At 32.4% G+C, this 26794-nt stretch overlaps 3 protein-coding genes across 3 annotated transcripts; 2 read left to right on the forward strand and 1 right to left on the reverse strand.

Moving 5' to 3' along the window:
- Window positions 1-16719: 16719 nt before the first annotated feature.
- Window positions 16720-17670, reverse strand: LOC139094983 (uncharacterized). The gene is made up of 3 exons (XM_070646221.1): window positions 17251-17670; window positions 16914-17191; window positions 16720-16849 (listed from the first exon to the last, which is right to left on the reverse strand). The coding sequence occupies exons 1-3, from the start codon at window positions 17596-17598 to the stop codon at window positions 16738-16740; spliced, it is 738 nt and encodes a 245-aa protein (XP_070502322.1). The 5' UTR covers window positions 17599-17670; the 3' UTR covers window positions 16720-16737.
- A 5331-nt stretch (window positions 17671-23001) lies between these two features.
- On the forward strand, window positions 23002-23891 carry LOC139094811 (CD109 antigen-like). The gene is made up of 4 exons (XM_070645988.1): window positions 23002-23297; window positions 23353-23459; window positions 23523-23640; window positions 23694-23891. Exons 1-4 carry the CDS (start codon window positions 23079-23081, stop codon window positions 23871-23873), a joined length of 624 nt encoding a protein of 207 aa, XP_070502089.1. The 5' UTR covers window positions 23002-23078; the 3' UTR covers window positions 23874-23891.
- Window positions 23892-23906: 15 nt separating this feature from the next.
- Window positions 23907-26175, forward strand: LOC139095110 (CD109 antigen-like). Its single transcript, XM_070646362.1, has 3 exons — window positions 23907-24252; window positions 24309-26051; window positions 26111-26175. The coding sequence occupies exons 1-3, from the start codon at window positions 24027-24029 to the stop codon at window positions 26173-26175; spliced, it is 2034 nt and encodes a 677-aa protein (XP_070502463.1). The 5' UTR covers window positions 23907-24026.
- Window positions 26176-26794: the final 619 nt, after the last annotated feature.

Below are 26794 nucleotides of genomic sequence, written 5' to 3' on the forward strand. Positions count from 1 at the left end.
AAACTTCATTTTTGATTGCTGGATTATTTCATATGAGGAATATTGATAAATTTTAATAAGAAGTGGACCAAAATAATTTTATAAATTTATCTCAAGCATGCATTGTGGTCTGGATACCGTAAATTCCACTTTGCAACCACATCACCCCAACAATATTGAAAATAGATAAGACTTAACACAATTCAACAATAATCAATGCAAAACTGACGAATTAAGACTATTAAGAGATGCATTACTATTCAGGATAGTAGATTAATGATGGATGTAGCTAAAAATGCCTTTTGAGGAACTTTGATGGGTCTGAATTAGGCAGTTTTGGTTACAAACTATCATTACATCTGCTAGTCAACAATACTTCTTCTAAAAAGTAAAGAGGGACTTCAATTCCAATTTTTTAATGAATTTTTGAAATTATTTTGGTTTATTTCCTAATATGCTTGAATTTTGTATTGAACAATCGACTAGACTTCATGCAAAAATTCGAGTTGACTTCAAGCTCTGCTTCCTAACAATAAGGATTTAAGCAATAAAATCTGATGCTGGCTAACAAACTCAAAACCACATCACTTAACTTCAATTTCAAACCTCGACAATGAAAAGATCCATCAAAAATTGTTGCATCCTTCACAGAACTTCTTTTAAAAAAATTAATGAAAAAGAAAAAATTTCAATTTGTAAATATTGCTGAGAATCTGAACTAAACTGAACTTTTTTTTAAAAAAAAATTGTAAATTAAACTTTTTTTTCTTGTGACGTAAGATAAGAGTAAGCTGATGGACGAAGAGTTTAGATGAAAATTGTTTTGTGAAACATTTCTGTATGTAAAAAAGTAAAGTTTACGGAAACGAGAGTAAAAAAATTTTCCTTTTTCTTTTTCAATAGACACAAAAAAAGAAAGAAAAAAAAAACTATTTTAAACTAATCCTTTTTTTATACTTTAGATCAATTATTCTTTATCTGTTATTGGCTTTATATTTGATTTTAGGAGAAATGAAAAGATAAAAAAAAATATAATTTGTGTATAAAAAAAGATCTCTGGACATTTTAATGCGCAGTTTCTTATCAGTATGTAGCAATTTTGATGTAAATTTTATGATTGCTTAGGCTCGTGTGGATCAAGAAAGTAGAGATGTTACGTAAGTAAAAATACGTAGACGTTTTACGTAAAGAATCATTACGTACGTAATTTTACGTACAATAGATTCACTTACGTATTTTCACAGTACGTAGAATGTTACGTACGCAATTTGAATTAAGTACAATTTTACGTACGTATTTTGTACGTACGTTTAATTTTACGTACGTATTTTGTACGTACGTTTAATTTTACGTACGTACTATTGATTTACGTACGTAAATTCTTTACGTAAACGTAATAAAATTCTCAAACAAAACTGCAAGCAATGAGCCCACAAAATAAACTTATTATAATTTCAAAATAATACTTTATATGAATTGAGGTAGACGAAAAACCTATAATTAATGAGAACTTTTTTTAAAAAAAAAATGGAAGTGTGATGACTAAATAAGCAAATTTGATTTAATTTAAAGCAGCATTAAAATTATTTAAATAAAGAAAAACAAAAAAAGTCTCCTTTTTCTTTTCAACTGAAATACACAAAACAAAACGAATAAAAAAGATTCACAAATACACACACAAAAATATGAAAAAATTATGAAAAAAAAAAAATTCTTTAAATTTAAGGAAAGTGGATTTGATAAAAAAAAATGTTGCATATAAAAAACAATTTTCATTGAAGTGAATAAGCCTAGGGACAAAAAATAAATAAATAAAATAAATAAATTAAAAAGTAATGAGAGAAAACAAATTTATAATTTTTTTATATTCTCAAAAAAATAAATAAAAAAAAACTTTAATTCTAATTTAACAAAAAAGTAAATAAAAAAAAACTTGCAAAAAAAACATGTTCGACAAGGATGATAGAATCTTTAATGTGTAAGGATAAAAATGCTGTAATAAAAGTAATATAATTAAAAAATTGAAAAAAAATATTGTTTTTATTTTTTATTTTCAAATTTTAAATCTTTTTAAATTTCAGGATTTATCAAGCTTTTCAAAATTTAAATTTTTTACAGATTTGATTCAAATTTTCAGGATTTTTATTCTTTTTTCAATTTAAATATTTTTTATTTAAAAATTTAATCTTTTTCAAATTTGAAATTCAAATTTTTTTCAAATTTCAAATTCAAATTCTTTTCAAAATTGAAAATTTTTGAATTAAAATTTTGAAATTTAAAAAAAAAGTTTTTCAAATTTTAAAATTAAAATTTTTTCAAATTTATTTCAAAATTTTAAGCATTTTCAAAATCTTAGTTCGTACTGTACCTGCAATCCAGTTCTAAACTTCTCAAAAATGCCCATCTATTTCCATCACCCACCTGTTAATTTCAATTATATTCCAGTTATAACTTAAATTAAATCTAAAACCTATTTAAGTTCCCTTAGAGTCGAATCCAACAATTCAATTACTTAACAGTCAACAAATGACTTCATTGTTCTAACTTTTTTCATTCACTTCTGCTTTTGATTCGTGGAAATTTCTCCTTTCTTTGTCGTAAAAGTTTGTTATTAAAACTGCAGGAAGTGAAGTTGACACTGTTGGACTTCGAGTAAGTTTTTTAATCAAAAGTTATTTTCAATTTAAAGTGCTTCTTTTTATTCTGAGATATTTCTGAGGAAAAATAGAAATAAATTGTGTCATTTTATTTATTTATGGACAGTAGAAAGCTTTCCTGGTGGTGAATGATGATGGAAAGACTCCCGAGTGTTAAGGATGGTTTAGGATTGCTGTTGACATTATACTATCCACTTTGACGCTAGTACAATCAATTGTGATCCATTGACTTAAACCATTCGTCCCAAAATCAGATTATAACTAGCTACATTGTCAATTGTCCATTCCGACTGCTTACTGTTAAGGATTGACAACTCCTTCCAAGTTGATTGCTCTTGAATTTTTCTTAATCAACTGTTTGCAACTTTAAATTTCGGTGGCCGTACAGACAATTGTGAATGTTCGTGATTACTTGAGTATGCTTATAATGTCGATGGATGGCTCGGTGGCGGAATGGTTTAGCTACTATCGCATAATTATTGCATCACCGATTTGCGATCATGGGTTCGAGTTCGGCAATTTTTCAAATGTCCTTTTTCGAATCATAACTTGATCGACAGCCTCTTTGAAGGCTACAGGTTAATTTCGTCCATGTGACATTTTGCTTTCTAAAAGCTGTTGATTAAACTTCTCTAAATCTGGCGAATTTTTAAAGCTCATCAGAAGAGACAAGGAGCATGTCCATGAGTATACTCGAGTATGCTTAATATATTGATTGACAACTCAATAGCAAGCTCATTTAGGTGTCTATGCGCTCATTGTCTGTTTTGGTCATTTGAACATGTTTGCGGAAAGCACTTCGACATAGGAAAGAAGCCAGATAGCCGTGAGTCTGGATTCATTGAATCTGACTTGATAAATTGCTACGCTACATTTGAGTAAATCTGCAATACCGACATGATAGACTTTTTTGATTAGATTCAACAAAAAGGTACCGAAACTTAAAGTTCGATACATTAGGTTCCAATATACCCTCAAACCATGATGGATACACTCAAACCCCACTTTACATCCCCTCCCTCATATTTTTTTTAACAACCTTTCATCCATTTCATCTAGGTTATTGACTCTTAACAAAATCGCAAGATTCTCATTTATATTCATTTCGAAAAAATATTTTCTAATTTCTTTATGAATGATAAAAAATTAAGATTTATGACACAAAGATATTATCAGCACGAATATACGACATTCATTTCGATTCCAAATCCAAACCAGAAAATTATAATTTATTTACGTAGCATGAAGTTTGAACAGCATACAAAAAGCGCGGAATCAAAAAGCTGATTGTAAATTTAAAGCTAGCTTAAAGCTCTTTGTAGAGTAGTAACTTTTTTGAGTCGTACAGACGAATTGAGCAAAAACCGCAATTCAATCTCGTTACGATGTAGAGTCGCTTACCACATTATTTATTTACATTCTACAGGATATATTACGTCGAGTGCTTACAATTTTGTGGTGTAAATTATTTTGTTGAGTAAATTTAGATGAGACTTGAAAATAAGATTTATTTTTGGATTAATCATGATTTTGATTGAATTTTCAATTGAAAAAAGCTGAAAAATTATGAAATAACGGTCAAAAAATATTTGAAAAAAAAACGGTTCAAATAACGGTAGAAAAATATTTGAATTGGTCAAAAAATTGAAAAATTCCAGAAATACTCAAATTGTATCAACGGCCATCAAACCCAACCCTGCAACTTCACTTCCTCCAACATTCACAACCTCTCGACATTGTCTACACTACAACCATATCATAGAACAGCCCACAACAATATGTTTTAATTAAAAGCTCCAAAAGTGAAAATTAAAGAGTAAAAGAAGGAGGAATTAGGCGTCATTAATAATTGAGTAAAGCAAATGCTGCTTAATAACCTGAATGTTAATTAATAAATCTAGCGTCGTAAATCATTTCTGTAAAACTGTCAGATTTAATAATTTTTGTTAATCAATTTTATGAGATATTAGGTATAAGGTGATTTTTGTGGAGGAATGAAGAAGGTCGAGTGGGATTTTTAAGGAAGTTAGTTTATTGGGAAAATTCAGAAAATTTATCACAGACTAGTAAAATACAGTTGATATTCAGAATTAAAATTTAAATCCATCTTCATTTAACGGATTTTTGAAATTCAAACTCATAACGACTTTTAGAAATTCAATTTCATTGATTAATCCAATATCAATGATGAATCCAAAAAAAAAGTTGAAAAATTGTTTTCTAAATGCACTCACAAGTCACGATGACCGTTAATTTTTGAAATATATCTTCAAAAAAATTCAAATAATTTTTGACAGTTGATAATATTTGAAATTTATTTGACCGTTACATAAATTTTAACTTGCTTTCTTACTTCAATGGTCGTCACATCACCGGACACCTTACTGGTATGGCTCGACCAAAACCACAGACGGCATATGATACGTAGCAGCCACAGAAAAATTCAGCAGCTCTCAGTTTAGACAACACTGACTTAAAATTAAATTTTCAGACACAACTTCGACAACCATCCCCACTAAGCACCCCCAAAAAGCACCCACCCTCCATCATCACGACTCCAAAAAAATTTAATATCTTGATTCAGTCAACAGTTTTTCAAAGTTTTATGGCGACAGGTCTCATGTCCATCAGAAATACGTGCAATAAAATAATATTCTGTTCATACTCAAAGTTCAACGAAATTTTTTTTTATTTCCACTCTACATGACCACATCTTCCTACATGCCATAACAAATTAAATTTTTTTTTATTGTTTGTCAAAGTTTATAGCGACATAAAACTTTTCATCAACAAAACAGCACAAGTTATGCTTTGTTTTGCCTGCTTCCTTATCGTCAAATTTTGAAGCTTTCTTCTTATTCAGTCAGCATGAAAAATGTTCCTATTTTTTAAGGAACGAAATCATTCATATCTGAAAAATTTTACAGACGCAAACATACTCACCTCCAACAACAACAAATAGTAAGGAATAATCAGGCAATAAATCTATTGTGTCATGCAAAATTCAAATTATCATGGAAACAGCAACAGCTCAGTATGACATAAATAATGCTCAAATGGATAAAAAACAACTTTTACTCATGCATGGGATGTGAAATTCTTTTCTTTTCGCATCCAGAAAGGAACTGCAAAAATAATGTTCGGGAATTGGATATACTTCTTGGATCACGTAATATTCATCCTCTATTACCATTTCTTTTTTGGGTAATTTATGACCGCAAATGTCGATAGAAACGTGCGTGTCGATTGGTCACGTCACGAGAACCTTGCTGAATGTCGAGGTTTCATCGATAAAACATAAAGGAATAGGAATATAAATAAAATAATGAAAAGACTTTTTTGAAATTGGGTCGATAATTTTTGAAGGTCTGATTGGTATTTGGAGATAGAGAAGCTTTTGAGATTGTTACTAGGCTGAGGATTTTAGTGAAATTGGCAGTTTTTAGCTCTTTGAGCTACTTTGAGCCAGCAAAGCTTCAAGTAACTAGAAATTCTTGATCATATTCACAAGCCCTTCTGTCTTGAGTTCGACTCTAAATTACACGAGTTATGCCTACATAATAGGCTCATTAATACCCTAAGAAAGGTTATCAGTATGAACCTCTTACAGAATTCACAAAAACTCCAAGAATCTTCTTAAAGAATCTTAAATAAAGCAGTGAAGTCCAAACTTTTTGTACCCCGGCACACCTTGGTGGTAAGCTACAACCAAAACTGCACACTGCATGAGATTCATGACACACAGTTTGTACAACACTGAAATAAAGTCTTACGTCGCTCGGGTTAGCATACATGAATCCAAACAATATCACAGCCAAATCTGTACATGCAAAAGTTTTCGAATTGGTCTGACAAGAAAATCCATCATGTCGCAAAAAACGTTTTTCGACTCAAGACGATTCTAATCTCATTTGATATGACAGAATCAAAACTTTTCGAATTGCAAAAGTATTCAAACTGATTCAAACTGCCTATTGTAACAGCATTAGCTTAAGTCTATGCCAAATATAGAACTAGGTTAAGTTATGATCTCGATTATATTTCCGAGTGACACAAATGAAGAAGACTATGCCATGCAGCTTTTGAGGGTTCGATACTGATTAAGTGACTAACCGCAAAAAAGCCGCTTCTATTTAAAGGTTATTGGGTTTTCCACAAGTGTCTTTCCATTTTAGACTAAGCAGAGCTTGGATTTTGTATATAAAAGTCAACTCAAATCGACTCGATTCCATATAAAATTCGAGTCGATTTTGAGCTCAAGGATTAACAAATGTATTCACGACGGAGATTTAGAAGATGCGTCAGTTAAGTGAAAAATTAAGAACCAAGCATGAACCTTCTTCGTATCTATTACTCGGGATACATGTTATTAACCAGTGCCTCTCGAACATTTTTGAAGACACACCTCAGATAGTAACGTACCAAGGGAATGTATCACGCAGCATAGTTTTATAAGCACTGATTCACAAAGCTTGAAGTGGACTCGAATTTTGTATTGCATAGTCGACTTCGAGATCTGATCTAAACTAATCTAATTGACTTGAATTAGTTGTAATATCAATCTTAAGTAACCAAAGCATCGACAACCAAAATTGACCCAATCATCATAACAAGAAACAGTAGTTCCCACATTGACTACTATTCTAAGAAGATAATGTCATTAAAAAATCTATTTTAAGTATCCTCATAAAAAAAGGAAGAAGCCTTAAATGTTGAAAAATTCAAGACAAATTTACGAGAGACATGCACGTTTCCAATTAAACAGTCAATACACTCGACGTTTTTCCCCGCTCCCTTACACAATTTAATCGAAGCATCTTCAATCCAGCCATCCACAAAAAAACGAATCCAACCTAACTTCCCATAAGTAATAAAAAAAAGGCAAAAAGAAATAAAAACAATTTTCTTTTGCCTGTATCCGAAAGAGCTTCATTCATCGGTAACAAAAATTCTAAGTAACAGGCCAACCTTATGTCCAAAACATCGACAAAATAAGGAATTGCTAACAACTTTTTTTTATCCATTTTTGTTGCTGCAAAAGATTGAATTGAAATTGATAAGCACAACAAAAAGCTTCTCATTGTGGTTGTTTTGTGCTAATAAGAAGAAGAACATGTCCATAAATAATGTCACAACAGGCAGTCAGCAGACTGGAAGTATTTTTTGCGCAGTCGCCAAATTTCCATAAAATTGTGGAAAAAATGTGAAAATTTCCATCGCAACCCCCCGTGTTAGTCATCATCACTATAAATGGAAACAAGTTCACGTCACAATAAATGCAATACATAGAAAAAAAAGCTCTAAAGATACACATTTCGTGATGTGCCATATGTACACACATTCCATACTGTTGTTATGTTTTTGTTGCTTACGGGGGGAACTGTGTATTAGTAAGAATCAATAAGACATTCCTTCTTCTTCTTTACTTCTCATTGAACTTACAAATTATACGAAAATCCATTGATGAGTGGCACGTTCGGTACTTGAAAAGAACTTTATACTCACTTTGCGCTTTTATTTCACTTTGATTGATTGTTTTGTTATTTTTGTTCTGAATAATTTGTTAGAATGTGGAGCTAAACGTTTATGGTAATGTGAGAAAGAACATTTTTGTAAATCTTTTTTGACGGGTTTTTGAATGCTTTATTTGTCACCTGGCTTTGTGGATTGATGTGCTCACTGTAGAGCTTGATGAATTATGTAAAATATATCATTAGATTTATGTAAATTTGTCAAAGTTAAGGCTACAATATTTGAGGTGGAGAATCCATGAGAAAATGAATGTTTGATCCAACGTCAGTTAGGATAGTTTTTGGGAAATTTGTAATTTTCATGAAATTTAGACAGAAAATTGAAGTATTTTTTGCGTTTGAGTTACAGGAGCATCTGTTGAGCGCCGTGCTGCAACTAATCTCATTCCTTGTCATTAAAAAGGTTGGAAACAGCTATCAGAGCAAACTCATGACACACCACTGCTCTAACTATAACCAAACTATCAATTTTTACCATCTTGGTGTGTAAATGAGCATCTGCAATAGATCTTATCGGCACACTGAAATTATCAGATCCAATCTTACAACTGAGGTCATTCTCCCTTATTGATTTCAAAGGAACCATCTTTAATTTCATCCAAATCAGCTCCAAAATATTCAAAAATTAATTTAATTTCTCTAATGTCAAATACCCAATGTGCCGGATGTCAGATTTTCATATTTTTCTTTAATAATTTCCTCCTTGTCAAGTTATCTGACGAGGGTAGGTGACCAGCACTAAGTAAAAAATGAATATTTATGAACTCAAAAATTTATTGTGTCTGGCATAATTTTTAATATTAAGCATAAAACAATCTTGAATCCATTATCCTTAAATTTAAATTCAATATTATTTTCCATTTAGTCAATTTTGAAGTGTCTTTCTCGAGAATCGACTTGAACGTGCTGTTCGATACATTTGTCCCTTTGCGAAATCTACTCTACTTCTATATTCCATGAATGTAAATTGATATATTGTAATTTTATCACACTTCATGTCAAAATAAAAATTATAAATGCATTAAATCCATCAATATAAATTATCATCATGTGTCTCATTCATCTCAAATTTATTCCTCATTCATATTTATCAGGATGGATAATAAGTGTTGAAAAGGCAATGAAGGAAAGAATTTTTATGACTTTACATTTATTTCTTTTACATATTTCATGAAAGGTAGAGGATGTAAAATACATTTCCCATCGGAATCCTCATCCTTTTGTTTATTTATTTATATCATCATTCGGTAGGGGATGCTCAAAAATTGCATTTCATCCCTCATAATTTTCAAGTGCAAGGAAAATTGCTTTTTAAATTTTTCTTCTATTTTTATTACTTTATTGAGCATGTTTTTGAGAAATGAATTGACATTGAGGGGTGAGTTGTCGTTCAACTGCAGTTTGTCGTCTTGAGTGTTTCTGAAGTGTTTCTATGGACGTGCAGTTGTGGACATTTTGCATGCCCTAATCATATCGACAATTTTTACGAATCAATTATTGCATATTACCCAAATTAGTTACAGTATCGTTCAAAACTGTTTCCATGTTTTGAAAAATATATTTTTGATTATTTCCACTAAAACTTAAGAAAGTCCCAATAAGTTATATACTGTTTTAAAGCTTGTATATTGAGCTATTCAAATATGCCAAAAAACCTGGGAAAATATTTAGTTATAGTAGAAATTTTTCACACAATGTCCGATATCACATGGAAACAGTTTTGAACTAAAGAGAAATTCATAATTTTGATACTAAAATGAACAATTCTGTACAAATTTGTGTAGTTTTATAAAATACATGATTAATGTGAACTTTTTATACATAAATCATAAAATTATGTCCAGTAAAAGCATCAAAATTATGAATTTTAGAACAGTACAAATGTTCTGATACATTTTGATAAAAATTTAATGATTGAAAGGTTTTAGAGGATCGATATTACAAAGCTTAGGATGCTTAAATAATAGTAATTTTTGAATTTGTAAGCTATTTTAGTCACTTCAATAACAGTTAATGTGATATTTATGCAAAAAAATTAAATTTTTAAAATTGCTTGTAAAAAAAATGGCTGCAACTGACAAGAGAAATTGTCAGAAAAAATGCTTAAATCTTTATGAGTGCACATAAATTGGGTACAGGTATTCATTAACATGATCTATCAGATTATTGAGCATGTCTGTAAAAGATTAAAAAATTTCTTAAAGTGTTTCCATAAACTTTTTTCCGCTTTCAACTGACCTTTTACGTTAATTAAAGCAATTGTAAGACTTATTTACGCTAGTTTAATTACTTATGGTGCAAATGAACCTCTAAAACCTTTTCATTAAATTTTTATCTCAGAACATTTGTACTGTTCTAAAATTCATAATTTTGATGCTTTTACTGGACATAATTTTATGATTTATGTATAAAAAGTTCACCATGTATTTTATAAAACTACACATTTTGCAGAATTGTTCATTTTAGTTCAAAATTATGAAAAGTTTCTCTTTAGTTCAAAATCCATGTGATAAATACTATAACTAAATATTACTTTTTGGCATAGAATAGTACAAGCTTTAAAACAATTTATAACTTATTGGGACTTTCTAGTGGAAATAATCCAAAAATAAAATATTTTTCCAACAGTTTTGAACGATACTGATTCAAAAATCCGGCACCCTGATTTGGTGCTGGATTGATTGATGTAGCGAGCTATCAATACGAAATTGTCAATGCAATATGGCAGGGCCAAATCGATTAGCCGATTTGTGCTATTCAAGCTAGTGTCTGTAGAGCCAAAGTGCGTCGTAAGTTGATAAAAATTAGTCAATACTATACTCTTTATACAATTGGCTACTACTGGGAATCGAACCCAATTACTGATAAAGTTTATATTCCAATATCGCGTGGTTACAGTAATCAAACTGGGATATTTGCCTGAATACCTTCGTTTGACTTAAAACACTTAATATTTCACCAAAATAAGTTCCTAAAATGGATCTGCTACAAAATTTGAATGAATCACCAAATTCCAACACTTCAAGCCTTCAAACTGCGTCACATACAATCCACCTTCAATCACCTAATTTTCACTTTCCTCCAAGAATTAAAGTATTAAGAAAGATGTAGCGAAAGTATCTTGATGAAGGTTTATGACATTCCATACCGATAAATAAATAAAATTTGGGGTTCAACGCACATTCTTCCCTTTGCACACACCACGATGAACAGAAAAAAAAAATCCATTCTAGACATAAACACAAATATCGACTGCACATTGGGGTTGGTAAAACTGTTTATTCGGCCAAAGACCCCTTCTGTTTTGCTTTTGTAAAAAAATATTTTTACAATAAATGAATGAATGAATGAATGAGTGGGATATGAAAGAATGAGGGCAAGTTGGCATCATAAAAGTATATTAGGGACATCAAAACTATGTTACAGTCAGCTCTGATAAATTATTCATGCTTTACATAATTTCACTTGACGCGAGGAGGGCACCCCTCTTTTATGATAAATTTGTCGATGTGGGGGGAGCTGGAAATTTGAGAAGTTTACAGCGAGGAGAGGCAGGAAGACAGCATAAAATGCATGGAGGTGGAGGATAAATGGCAACAATTTCGGAAATTAAATTTTTTTAAATTTCGTTCTTCCCTTTGCTGTCTCACGTGACGGGAATGTTGTGATGGTGTTAAATTAATTTCAATTTCTTTCGGAAAAAGACACAAAAAAGTCTAGTTTTTTTTGGAAAGTTTTTCCCATTTTCAAGGACAATAAATTTATTTTCTTGACAAATCCTACTTTATTTTATTGGATTTGTGCTTTAGTTAGTTTCTTTCCAGTTTCTTTAAATCCTTATTTATTACCAAAATTCTTTTCTATTTATTGGGTTTTGTTCGTGGTTTTTTAGACGTTTTCAGCAAGTTTTTAGGTCCTTTGTCGTGCATTTACTATTAAACATTCATTTAAGTAAATTACATTAGCTCATAAATGCGATTGTATTAATTGAACTTGGGGATGTGGTTATTTAGCTTGAAATATTTTCCTTTTTGATGCAAATTAAGCCACTTCATTCGAATTTCCTATAATTTGACACTCAAATAGCTGAGTCTAGTCTACTTTTCTTACAAAATCCAAGTCGAATTCGAACTCTGGGGTCGATTTCTTAGGTGGTGGTACGGTACGGTAAAGCACGGTACGTACATGGTACATCACTGGCAGTACAGTAAATCTGATATGTTAAATCAACTGTGATACGCAATTTGGCTCCGATCTCTCCATTGTACCGCTTATACTTTCGTCAGATCTGAATCTGTCTTTAGATAACTTCTTCTAGTTTCCTGCCAATTGCCAATACCAAATGCAATGCTGTCTCTATCAACAATGCCTACCGATTGGTGTTAATAAATGAAATTTAGCGCAGCATTTAAAGTTCCGTGACGAAGCATCCTTCACTTATGCCTCTCGGGATCGTCCCATCATGCCGATCTTCAACACAGCTTGTTCAAGAAATTCATGCAAATTTAAACTAAATTCTAACATTCTTATTCCATCATCACCATCAATTACCCTCCAGCAACAATTAGTCCATCAACCCACCAATGCGCTTCATTCAAATAAGAACAAGATCACAAACTTTTCAATTAACTTTTTTTTCTTTAAATTCCCATCCGGCTAACTCAGATTTCATCGTTCCTTAATGATTGGATTGTAAACTTTTTTTTTCTCTATCCATTCATCCATACACAAAACAGCATTAAAAAGTAATCCCAAAGTCATAAATTTTAATTAAAATTAGAACTTGATGAATCCGAGAATTTTCCATTTTCTACTTGCTGTTGTTGTTCCTTTTGGTGTAAAAAAAATTCTCATCTTACTTGCTTACTTACTTTCTTTTCTTATTTTTAATTATAGTGCCACACCGGCACCATGAAGCTAATGAAAGGAAAATAAAAATTGTATTCTGTAAAAAAGTTTTACAATTTTTTTTTTGTCTGCAGCACAAACAGTGTCGTGATTAAAATCGTGGCGAAAAAACTTTTCTCGTCTCAAGTTTTTGAACTTCGCAGTTTGGGGATGCATGAATAATCCGATTTCAATAAAGTTTATGTTTACATATAATATTTCTTGACGAGCATTATTAAAAAATTTCTCGAAGGTTAAAATGTTGTCATTGACTAGACTTTTCTGTGCTATATTATGATTCAGATATTACGCCTTATTCTGATATGATTCGTGTGCTGCTTTCTTCTTAATATCAAAGTCAAATTTGAGCTCATCTTTATGTAATGGTAGAAAGGTCTGTAAAATAATATTATAAAAAATGTTAAGAAATTCATATTCATCACCTGAGAATTTTTTATGAAAGGTATGTAGATAACCCTGAAATTGATAGTATAATGGAAGTTATAAAGTTTGCTTTAAAATAGAGCGCAAAACAGAAATTATTGTTCGTACAACAGTTGCGCAACATACATTGTTGCGTAAACTGTAAAATTTATTCTCCACACAATGCTTACACACCACATAAAGTGATTTTTTGCAGCTTTGTACAACAGCTGCGTACCATATAAAATTACAGACAACAGTCGCGTGCCATATTAGAATCACAGCAACAGTTGCGCACCATAGAAATCATTTTTGCGTTAATGATGCGTGCTATGTAAAAAGTTAATCTCCTCACAAAAGATTCACGCAACATAAAACTGTTCTCTGCGCAATAGTTGCGTTCCATATGAAATTATTGTTTGCACAACAGTTGCGCGCCATCAAAAATTATTCAATGAATATTTTGCCTACAAATCTGCAAATTCTGATCACATTTCACAAAATATTCTATAACATCCATAATATTACCTACTAGACATCCATTGGAAGTATTTCAATAAGGGATGGCTATTGAAAAAGAAAACTTTTTTTAAAGCACCTGTCAGAAGAAAATAAATCGCTGCTCATTAAAGCGATTTAAATGGAAAAGCATCTCCAAACCTTTTCAACCATAAAAATTTCCATAAGAATAACACTAGAAAATATTTTCGGCATTAATCCTACATCCATCTGTTTCCATACACACGTGTGTAACAACAATCAATATAATGAAATGTGCATTTTAACCATCGCCCCACTTGGTAATTTTTCAACTCCGAGAACTCTTAAAGTATCATCAAATTATGGCCCCTGTGAGGAAAATATGTATGCATGAGCCACTGCTTGTACTGAATTTATTTTTATTATTCTTAGAATGACTTTTTCGCACAAACATACACGTGTCGAAGCAGAAAAGGAAAATAAGAAAAGTAAAGTGAGAAGAGATGGAAGTTGAAATTTATTTTGGTGATTTTAATTCGCATGAGATTCACAGGAATATGTTGGATTTAGGGAAGGATTGAGTAGTTTTGTGAGCAGCAGATTGGGGGTGACACTATGAATAGCAGGATGGTGGCATCTGGTTCAGTTCTGTTGTTTAAAGAGATTGTTGCAGATTTCTCGTCTGTTGTCTGACCACTTAGCATCTGAGGCTATACATATGACCAGGCAAATTAGGCTGCATATGGCTCAATATCCCAGATACCACTCTAATCTGACACCACAACAGAGTCTGTCCATATCGCTAACAAAACTTCAATTCACCCCCAAAAACACCATCAACTGCGCTTCATCCATACTCAACCAACCATGCCATCAACTCCAACACCCTCCAACTACTCTTATCTGCCTCCTTCACCATGAGTATGAGCATCCATAGAAAAATAATAATAATAAGAAAGCCTCTATCATCATAAATTAATTATTGATTAAGGATCATTATGGATTACAAAATTTATTGTACGGAAATGAGAAGCTTAGAATAAAAAGGGGAAAAAAGTAAGAATGCTCGATTAATGAATGGGATTACTTTAACTTCCACCCATAGCACTATTGTCGATTTCACCTGCTCCACTGAGTTATTGCTTTTTGTGTTTAATTGCAATCAATAGGAAGTTAGAAAGTCATTAGACTGTAAAAGGATTTTGTTTTGTTGAATGGAAATTAAATGGAAAGTTTCTTTTGTTGTTTATTGTCCATCAAACTGTTGAATGTGGATGTGATGGAAATGGAGATTTAAAAAGGGGGTTTTGTAAAAATCGATAAATTTTTACATGAAATTGAGAATGCTGTGGACAATTTTGGAATGGTTTAATGCAGAGTTGACCAAACTGTGTGCCGTGTGTTGTCAAGATTGTTTGGAAGTGTCCTGAAACTGCATGTCATGTGCTTTTTCGGTCGAGGCTTATCACCGATGTGTACAGTTGCACAACACCAGCCTAGTGCTTCAGTGACTGATGAATCAAGCGCTGACTTAACGTTCCCCAGATTCCCAAATTCAAAACCTAGAATTTTAGTGTCCGAATCTTAAGATTAGAGCTTATATGCAAGAATACATCCAATGATTACAATTTATCATGTATGTAACAGAAATGCCAGATTCATAAATTTCATGACTTTCTAAAGATATCCAACATCAAAGCCATTGAATCACCTTCATCTCTCCATTCTATCTACTTCACCTTGATACATTTTACTGAAGCTATAAATTACTCAACATCTTTTAGGTGATGAGAAAAATGTGTAAAATTCAATTTTCAATTCCATCATGAATCAACAGAAATGAAAGTAAAGTTCATCGAGTCCTCTCGAGAAATCAAAGGAAGAAGAAAGTATAATTTATGAAGCTTCGCATGAATTTGCATCATGATGAAAATGAGGTCAAATGAAGAGAATCTTTTTTTTCTTCCTTAATTTATCATTTGAATTGCAAAACTTGCTGATGCAGAAAGCAGAGGATACAAATAAAGTGTATCTTTTATACAGTTTCCTGTACATGGGAAGTAAATGAAGTGTTTTGATTGAATGAATAATTTTTATGTAAATTTTCATGCTAAATATGGACTAGATCGATGTAGATGAACTAATTTAATGCAGATATCTGTTGACTTGGTTTCAAAAAGAGCTGCATTAATTGAGGAATTCTGTTTTGGATTGACCATATACATTCATGAATGTAAAACTAAAGTACTTGCTTTAATAAGTTTTCAGCAGTTAAATTGTTAAGCATCTTTTTGGTTTAAACAGCAAAATGCTTTACTTCAGATTTGGTATGTTTACCTTGAAGGTTATAGGTTCGGATCCTTCTTTTTACAAATAGGGTTCATTCAAAACTGCAAGCCTGGAGATACAGCTCGAAGCTGCTTGCCTGCGATTTTTGGCCAAATACTAAAAAATGTGTGCCTTTTCAGAAGCTTCAACTGATATTATGTTATTATGGATATCAACCATCAAAAATAAAAGAAGGATTTGGTGCTTTTAAATGTTAGGTCGGGTCAAAATAAGCCGCAAAGCAGTCTATCCTTGGTCCAAAACTTTTTCTCTGAATTTTTCGTTAAGTACTCTTTCATAAATTAAGTTGTAAGAAAAATAAACATTTTTTCTAGGAGGTAGATATACTACCTAAAAACTTGTCAAAATTCATTAAGGAATTGTATCATCTGACCCCTGAGCAAAGTCCATGAATCCATTAAAAAACTAATAAATTTTAAGTCTTTTACATTTTATTTCTGAGTATTTTTATTTGATGGAATCTTCAATCCCATCACTTTGTAAATTGTTGATCGATTGTTCGTAAAATAGAATTTTGGTGAAATTTCTGCAAGCTCATCGTAGCTGAAAAGAAAGATATTAGGTCAAAAATTTGATATTCTTCACATAATTCTCCAAAGTAACTTACCTTTTCACATACAACTCCTCATATCCAGCATTTTTGGCAGCCGTTTGTGAACCAACTCCAGTAAATGACGTGACAGTTACAGACAGTCCAATATATTGCATTAATGGTATTCTTGCATGTAAAAGGTGCTTCGCTAATCCACATCCTCTATACGATCTATCAACAACAAGTCCAATTGCTGATAGATAACGATCGACATTATATTTGTTGTAGATATCAGCAAGTTTTGTTGTATATTCCATTAATCCGAAAATTTGTAATACATTTTCGTCATCAATCTGCGATAAAATCAAAATTTTACGCATAGTTCTTTAATCTATTCACAAAATTCACTCACTGTGTCATCCTCTGGGTCATCAATGGTAACAACTTGAAGCACATTCATTCCAACAAGTTCATCACTTCCATCATTTCTGAAACATCCAAGTGATACTCGTTGCTGAAGTGCTTTCATCCAAATGACACGTATTGTTTTGACACTTTCCGGGTTGTTTAAGACTTTGTCACTTATAGGCTCATCCGGTAGAAAAACGTTTACCATCATGTCCACTGCCTCTTCGAATCTATTTTCTGGAATGTCTTGAATGCGGTATTCTGTCGTCTCATCACTTCCTTTATCTTTTGCAGTGAATGTGAAGTAAACGTGAGGAAATTCAAGATTGACTGGGCGCTTGAACAATGACATAATTGTTTTATTTTAAGTTCTGAGTTTGTGCGAACGGAACAGAAGTAAAAAATTGAGTCTAATCTAAAGAAATTCTTAATCGAAACTGACTTACATGAAGGTTAAGGAACATTTGAAGTAAAAAAAAGGTCTTATCGCTTCTGATTTTATTGATAAGAATATCAAAGCCTGTTGTGAAGCCAATTGTATTATATGGAAGATATTCTGATATTAAGCATGTGTTTTAAGTGTATTACGATCAAGTTTGAGTATATAGCATAATTATAGGCATTTTAAATTGGCAGTTACTTATAGAAACTCAAAAAGAATTACATGACACACAAAATTTGATGACTCAGAACCACGATCATGGATATTATCCAAAAAAAATTTTGATTCCGTACCAAGAAATCATGAAATGAAGGCTTCCTTTTTCAAAATTATTTTTCAAGATATTTTTTCAAAATTTGCTATCAACAAATTAATCCAGTCACATATTTTAATCTAATCATTAGATCACTTATCTCTCACACACGTGCTAAAAAAATACCAGAAAAGTATAGAATGTCTGAATCATAGCTGATAACGATAAAATTAAATTGCGTTTAATAACAAACCATAATTAATTGGTGACTTGACAAATTTAATTGCTGATAGCATTTTCTCGAAGTTATTTATTTAATGATTAATTTAAGGTTACTGACTTAAAAGTTGCAATTTTTGTTGTTTGAATTTTGATAAATTCTTATAATTTATACCACCTGTTAAGTATGATTTGTGCAATCAGTGGTGAGCAACCTTTTATTTTTTGCGAGACGCCTTGGTGGTAAGTCTTGACCGAAATCACATACGGCTCATGGCATATGGCACATGGCATATTCCAAAATTTTTTAATGCATACTAATGTGCACAGGTTACTCTACATACAAGAGAGGAAGACAAGCTCCTTACTACACTCCTGATCATATTGTTGTCTTGTTCCGTTTAAGTGTTGCAACGATCTAAAATTATGTTTATCCAAAAACTATCGTACTGTAAGCATACTGTAACTATCCTGTAAGCATATTGCAAAAAAGGACGAAAAATTCTACTCATGCATGTTGAGTCTAGTCTGAGTCCTATTTTACCGAATATGGATTTAGACTTGAATCATGCTGGTCTGAGTCCTTATTCTTTGAATTTCTCAAAGCTCAATATTGACATGAATTTTACGAACAGTCGATTTGATTGGAGTGGACAAAATTTAAACATTGGATTTTCCAGGCCGTATGACTTCCGGAAATTACGTATGTCTTCTTTACGACATGACACGAAGTTTCCAGCCCTGGTTCTACGTCTTATTGGGACACTTTTGGATAGGCAACCCAGCACACATCGATTCTTCTTCTTATGTTTTTATCACTAAAACAAACTCCTGATCAACTCATTTGTCACAAACAGCAGCCGAAACTGAACAAAACCAGATGCAGCATCCAAAACAAACACATTTCCAAGAATTTGTAAGCAAATTAAAATCTCAATCGATGACAAGTTTTATGACCTTTTACATAATAATTTTTAATGGAATCAACTTTTTCATCATAAAACTTTTTCTTCATTAATCAATCTGCGATATTGAAATATTTCGCATCTGATACTGAAAGCAGAAAGATAAAGAACTGTAGAACTTCAATATTAAATGTGTTAATAATCGTAAGACAGTTTAAGAATTTTTTTATGGAACTGATGAGAAAAGTTTTTGTAAGAAAAATGATTCATCGATTGACGTTTTAGAAGTTCATTAGTTTATGGATGTAAAAAAGTCATAAATTTAGCTTTAAAATTATGAGATGAATTTAGCATAGTCGATAAAGTTTGTTGAGAATTTTCAACTTAAAATTATTGACTGGGTGGTTTAATGGATGCTTCTTAAGCTATGGAAGCATTTCATTCGATTTAATACTTTTGAAAATCGATAAAGAAAGCATCAGGAGATAATTGATCCATTAATATTGCTAGACAGCATTTGAATGTTCTCATAACTTTTGTAAGAAGAAAGTTTGAAGATTCTTACTTTGAATGCAGAAAGTTGAGTCATCAACTTTAATTCAATCGAGTTTAATCATCTGGAAATGACTTCATTAAGTTCTCAACAATCTGTGACTTGAGATTTGGCTTCTTTGTGTTTTTATTTGTTGATATTTTACTTCTTAAAATTCTTCCATTTTTCTAGGAAAAGCATTTGTCTTTGTTATCCTAATGATGAGCTTTAGTGGATGACTAACTGTATAATCATTGAGAACTTTGTCAAATGATTGACGAAACATCAGATTGATAATTTTTAATATCAAAAATTTGATCTAGTTTTCATTGATTTTCACTCTCCTCAGAAATTTTCTCAGTTTCGTTTCGTTCGTCAGCTCGACAAGACCAAATTTTCAAAGTTATCCATTTTAACCATCAAAAATGTTTCGTCAATCATCAAAAATTCTCCGTCGGTCATTAATTTTCTCAAAAAATGGACAAAAGCGATTTGCAAGTAACGACGCAAAAGATTCAATGTGCAAACATCACCAAGAACTCGTGCCACCATTTTGTGAAGTTGGAAAATTAAAGACATTTGAATTAAAGTCAGATTGCACATCATTTCATATGAAATCAAGTGGATATCATCCATGCTGCCCACCGCCATGTCCACCACCGTGTCCACCACCATGTCCACCAAAGAAACCATGTCCATGTCCTGAGGAAAATCCTTACTCTGATTAAATATTTTTATTGAAGGAAATGGAATAAAATTTGGTTTTAATGCTTTTGAGAGAATTGCTGTTTGTTTAATTTGTATGATGAAATTTTCAGGCTGATATTAGGAATCAAGCAGATTAATATTAAAGATTCATGAAAAATCAAAGGTTGTTTGATGATTTTGTTTCGAAAAACTTCTTGTATAGATAATCACAATTTATATGTAAAGCGGAAGTGATTTTATCTTACTGAATGTTGTTTTTTAAGTCGAGGAAATGACATAGTTCTGTACTGGATCTTATTTTGTAAGTCAGGGAACTGATTTAGATTCTACTGGATTTATTTTGTCACGAGCATAGTAAACAGAATATCATCATTCACTTTTAGTCAATGAGAACCTTAAACAATTGAGTAAATATCAATTTATTCCTTCTATCCAAAATTCCACTTCCAACTAAATAAACAAAATTTTTTTTATATGTTAAGACGTAATGGATTAATAAATGTGTTCAAATAGAACTTAAACAGACTAGTCTGTTTAATTCAGACATGAATGATGCCACTTAAATTATTTTTAAGTTTCACGTAGCTAGTTTGTAATTATTACTAATGTTGCTATCTGGATGGCTTTTTGTAAATAGTTACAAATGGAGTCACATGTACATTTGTTCCTGATGTTCCATCTGTTTCAAAGAAAAATGCTGTAATACTTCAAAAACTACTTGAAAATGCAAACTGGACCTAATTAAATAACAAAGATCTTCACCTACATCTGTAGCCATTAACTGCTACTTAATTTCACACAATTTTTCATCCCACAGGATATTGAACTCAGCTCCAGACAATGATTAAATGAGGTAATGTTCCCCCTCTCCAAAACCAGACAGTCGCATGCAAAAAATATTAATTGCCGATATATAAATTTGAGGATCTGTTACTGCCACATCAGTAGACTTTCAGTTCTCTTTTGAATAAGTGCTGAAAGTTTTGCAATTATGAAGCTCATAGTTTTAATTTACTTATCACTGTTTGTGGTTAATACTACACAGAACAGGCAAATTTCATCACCGGCTTCCGGACCAGTTAGACCACCGGCTTCAAGGCCAGCAAAAACATCTCGTTATGTCCCAAGAATTCTTCCAGAATCGTGAGTTTAAATGAGTTTGAAGACAAGTGGTCTAAAATCTAGGATAGATTAGGCTCGTTGTGGTTCAAGAATTAATACTTTTGAGGTTATGTCCTTAATGGTTATGGAAACTGTGCTTAAAATTGCTGATCATTAATTAATTCTTCTCATCTCTCAGCATTTTCACAATCGTGGCTCCCGGCGTAATACGTCAAGGCAAGACATTCAACGTTCAAGTTAGAGGATTCAATGTCAAAAGCACCATTCGTTTTGTGATCAGAATCAATGGAACAACTGAAAATGATGAATATTTTAGACTCAAAAAAACTGCAACTCTTTCGAGAGGTAATTCGAAGGCTTCTGTATATTTTGATGTAAGTGCTGTCCTAACCTAGATTATGACTGCATACTCTAATCGTTTCAATGTTCTATATAGACTTCTGACATCGAATTCGGAAAATATTCTCTGTACGTGGAAAGTGATGATGGCTTTGCAGAAAAAAGGATATTGACTTACATGAAGAAGAAATATTCATTCTTCATTCAATTTAACAAGCCCATCTTCATGCCAGGTGATCTTCTACAATTCAGAATTTTCGCTATCGACTCAGAAACTCGAATGGTAACTCCGTCGTCGACTAATGTGATTTCAATTATTAATGAGAGGGATACTGAAGTCATGACATTTCAAAATGTTACTTTTAGGAGAGGAAAATACGAAGGAAGCTTACAATTATCTGAAAAAGCAAGCTTAGGAACTTGGACGTTGTTATTCAAAGGCGATCAGGAAGTGAGTGCTAATATTTATGTCCTTTATTCGAATACAAGTTATTTCAATTTAATTCCATTAGAATGTACGAAAACAATTTAGTGTAAAGGAGTACACACTTCCGTTAGTCCAAATATCAGTGTCAGTTCAAGCTGAAACTCCATATAGATTTGGAAAAGTTCCAATCACAGTTGATGTATCTTACTTACACGGTGGTGAAGCCTCAGGTGATGCTACACTTTCAATCAGCAACTATGGGCCAGCAATTACACAAAAAACTATCCAAATTGAATCTGGATCAGGAACATTTGAACTTGACATGTTTAATGACTTGAAGATGCCTGAAGCACAATACGCACGATTTGATGCAAGTGTTGTCTTTAAAGATGCATTGTCAGGATATAAGGTTACGGATACAAAACCTTTTGCAATCATACAAGAGACATACAGATTTAGATCCAAAGTAGGACCTGCTACTCTAGGATCACCAGTGCAATTTACTATAATTATGGCATCATATGATGGCATACCAGCACCAGCAGGCACCAAACTTACAATTGAAGCCGATGATCCAAGCATAATTCCAACACAGACTTTAACAATTGGTGATGATGGAACTGTGACGTCATCAGTTGACTTACCTGCAGATTTGACAATTTTCTTTATGAGAATTAAAGCTGAGGATGCTGAAGATTCATCTTTATACGTAAGGTTGAACGCACCATCATTACGAAGAGGAGCATACTTAGAATTGAACGTATTGACTTCTGAGTAAGTGGTTCCATTTTTTGATACTTTATAATTTAACACATCATTTTCAGACCTAAAATAAACGAGCCATTGCAAATTAAAGTAACAACTGGAGAGCCAGTTTCTTTTGTAATGCTTCATATTGTATCTAAAGGTGTTCTTATGGATTCAGTTAAGCTATACTTTGATAGTGATAGTGACGAAGATAATAACAACCAGACAGTTGTCTACACATTGAAGCCTACGTTTAAGTATGTACCAGAAATAAAATTCCTCGCATATTACATTCAGAAAAATGGTGACTTTATAACAGCAAGGACTATTGTCAAGTTGGAAGAACTTCCAAATTATGTAAGGAATTGTTGCTCATTTTACGGAACCAAATTTACATTTTGGATACTTTTAGATTAAAATTTCACCATCAACTCAAGACGTTAAGCCAGGTGAGGAAATCAGCTTAGACATTGAGAGCAAAATTGGTTCAAAAGTATCGTTGTTTGCTATGGATCAAAGGTCTGTAAGGCACAGATTTTCTTAACTATTCATAACAATTAAAATCTTTCCATCTATCCACAGACTATTACTATTGAGACAGGGTAATAACTTTACTAAACAAGAAGTTATTACTGATTTGAATAAATACAGTAGAAGCCGTCTTGAACGTTCAGATGCTGATTATGAATATGATTTTGGAGTACGTAACTTGATACTTTTTAAATTAAGAATGTAAAATAACCTTATTTTTAGAACGCTGGCCTTTTTGTGTTCACAAACATTCCTCGACCAGTTGGAACAAGACCAAGACGTAGGGAAGCAATGAGCGGACCAATGATGAGCAGACCAACTAGACGTGCTGGTCAAAATGTCAAAATTCGACAAGACTTCAGGGAAACTTTCATGTGGCGCGATGTTTCAATATATGAGTAAGTCTGTTTATCTGCATATGCAACTATTAAGTTCTTACTCATTTGAATTATTTTAAGTTCTGCTTACGACTACGATGATGAATCTAAAGGTATTGCAACCATTACCGAAAAAGTTCCAGAATCAATCACAACATACTTGATCTATGGTGTCTCAATGAGCAAATACGATGGAATGGGATTGTCTGATAATATTCCATCAGTCACCATCTTCCTGCCTTTCTTCCTATCAGTTGATCTTCCATTTTCTGTTAAACGAAATGAAGTACTCGTCCAGGATATCCTGATTTTCAATTATCTTCCAAGGAAACAAACTGTTGATGTTAAGGTAACAAAGAATGACTTATATGTAGCTGTTGATCTTGACAAGTATGGATGGAAAGGTAAGTGATTGACAATATGCTGAGGAAACTTGTCAAGTCTTCCTTTCTAATTGCAGATTCTAAGGGATTTTATGTCAAAACTGTTAGAACTCAAGTCAAACAAAACATCAAACTCCAATTTGCATTAAAATCAACCAAAATTGGCTTTGTTCCATTTGAAGTGACTGCTAAAGGACCATTAGCTGGTGATGGAATCAAGAAACAATTGAGAATTATTCCTGAAGGAGTTGCACGTTCAATCACATCATCAGTCTTCATTGCTCTTGATTCAAAGAACCCAGAGGAAACAGTTTCATTAAGATGTAATTATCCAGAGTCAGCATATATGGATACAGCCTCTGTCACAGCTACTGTTACTGGCGATTTATTTGGAAAAGCATTGAGTAATCTGGACAAACTTATCCACATGCCTAGTGGTTGTGGAGAACAAACAATGCTTAGTCTTGCACCAGATATAGCAATCTATGAATATCTTAGATCATCCGACAAATTGGGAGGAACATTAGAACGAACTCTTCAAAATTACATTCGTGCTGGATATCAAAACGAGTTGAGATATCATAGATATGATGGCAGTTTCTCAGCTTTTGGTGATAATGATCCATCAGGTTCAACATGGTTGACTGCTTATGTCATCCAGTACTTCTATTTTGCTAAAACAATGATCTCAATTGATTCTAACGTCATCAAGAGAGGTGCTGACTTCATTGTTGGAAATCAAAGTCCAGATGGATCTTTTAATGAACCTGGTAGAGTTATTCATACTGATATGCAAGGTGGTAGTGGAAATGGAATTGGATTAACAGCTTATTGTGTCATTGTGCTTTCAATCATTGCATCTGACTATCCTGAATATGATACAGCAAGAGATAATGCTGTAAAATACCTAGAAGACAATTTCAGCACAGGCAGATCTTTATATGAATTAGGCATCATATCGAATGCATTACAACTCGCTGAAAGTAGTAAAGCAAGTGCTGCGTACAAATTGTTCTATGATCAGAAAACTGAAGCATCAGGATTTTTATATTGGAAAACACCAACACCTGTAGCCGACACTAGATATTGGTATCAAGCAAGATCACTCGATATTGAACTGACATCATATGGCTTACTCACAGTCATTAAAAAAGGAAGAAGTTTGGCAACAGTTATCAAAATTGTCAAATATCTCGTCAGTAAAGCCAATAGTCTTGGCGGTTACAGTTCCTCACAAGACACAGTTATGGCATTTTATGCTTTGAGTCAATTTGCTACAGCTTATCCATTGGATGCAAATGTAGATCTTACACTGACACCAAATACCGGTAAAAAATTCACAGCTAATGTTGGTTCCTCTAATGCCTTAACTCTTCAATCCTTCGAGTTGAAACCAAACACAACAATATTGACAGTTACAGCCTCAACAGATGATTCAGGAATTGCTATAATCAATCTGATCTGCAATTTCTATGAAGATCCAACAAAGGTTGTTCCAGTATTCAATGTTTCTTATACCTTTGGTTTCACATGCAAATACAGGACGACTATAAATGTCTGTGCTAGCTACATTCCTACCGGTACCTCAAATATGGCTATTATGATTGTAAACATGCCATCTGGTTTTATGTTTAGTGGTCAACTTCAAAGTAATCCAGATATTAGCAGAACTGAAACCATCAATCAAGGATCACAAGTCATATTCTACTTTAATAGCTTCACAAATAAAGAAAGTTGTGCATTGGTTGATGCTTATAGAACTAGCTTTGTCACTGATTTGAAAGGTGGAACAATTGAAGTTTACGATTATTATGACACATGTAAGGATATGACTTGATTTTTGGAATTATGACTTAATTTAATGTTTATGTATTTACAGCTAAACAAGGAATGACTTCATATCCAGCCCCTGATTTGGGTAAAGGATGCTATTACTATGAATGAGGAATTACAATATTTTGAATTTTAAGATTCGAACTTTGGAACTTTTTAAATTTTTTGTTAAATTTTTTAGTGTCTATTCTCCATAAGAATAGAGTCAATAAATGTAGATTGTTTTCGGTAGTTAAATTGAATGTTTCAATGTTTTTATTTCTAAGGATTTTCAGTATAAATCTTAATTTTGTCTACAATCCCAATATTGAAAGTTCGGTCCAATTTTCAAAAAACTCATTAAAAAGCACAGCCGATCGACATGGCATTCTTCATAGCAGACAGTTGGCGATCATATGTGATCCAACTGCCACTTAGACGTCACATGACAGCGACTTGGATGCCATGAATAATTTAATGCTATCTGCAGACAAGTATCATCCTTGAATGTATATAACAAAAAATTCAAGTACAAAACGCCGCAATAAAAATAAAGTGTCCCAGTTGTGTAAATGTTCCCAAAGTCTGTTATCTCTTTCATCAAAACAATATTTTTAGTTTGTTCCGCATCAGTTTTCTTTCAAATTTCATTGAAGAACGTCTTAAAAATATTAACCGTAATGAAATTGACGATTTTATATTTTGTGATTTTACCACTTACAGTTTTTGCGCAATTAAATCCACTTCCTTC

Source organism: Chironomus tepperi, unplaced genomic scaffold (genome assembly GCF_022539635.2).
Source record: "Chironomus tepperi strain 1889 unplaced genomic scaffold, CSIRO-AGI_Ctep_v1 contig_359, whole genome shotgun sequence".
Taxonomy (NCBI): domain Eukaryota; kingdom Metazoa; phylum Arthropoda; class Insecta; order Diptera; family Chironomidae; genus Chironomus; species Chironomus tepperi.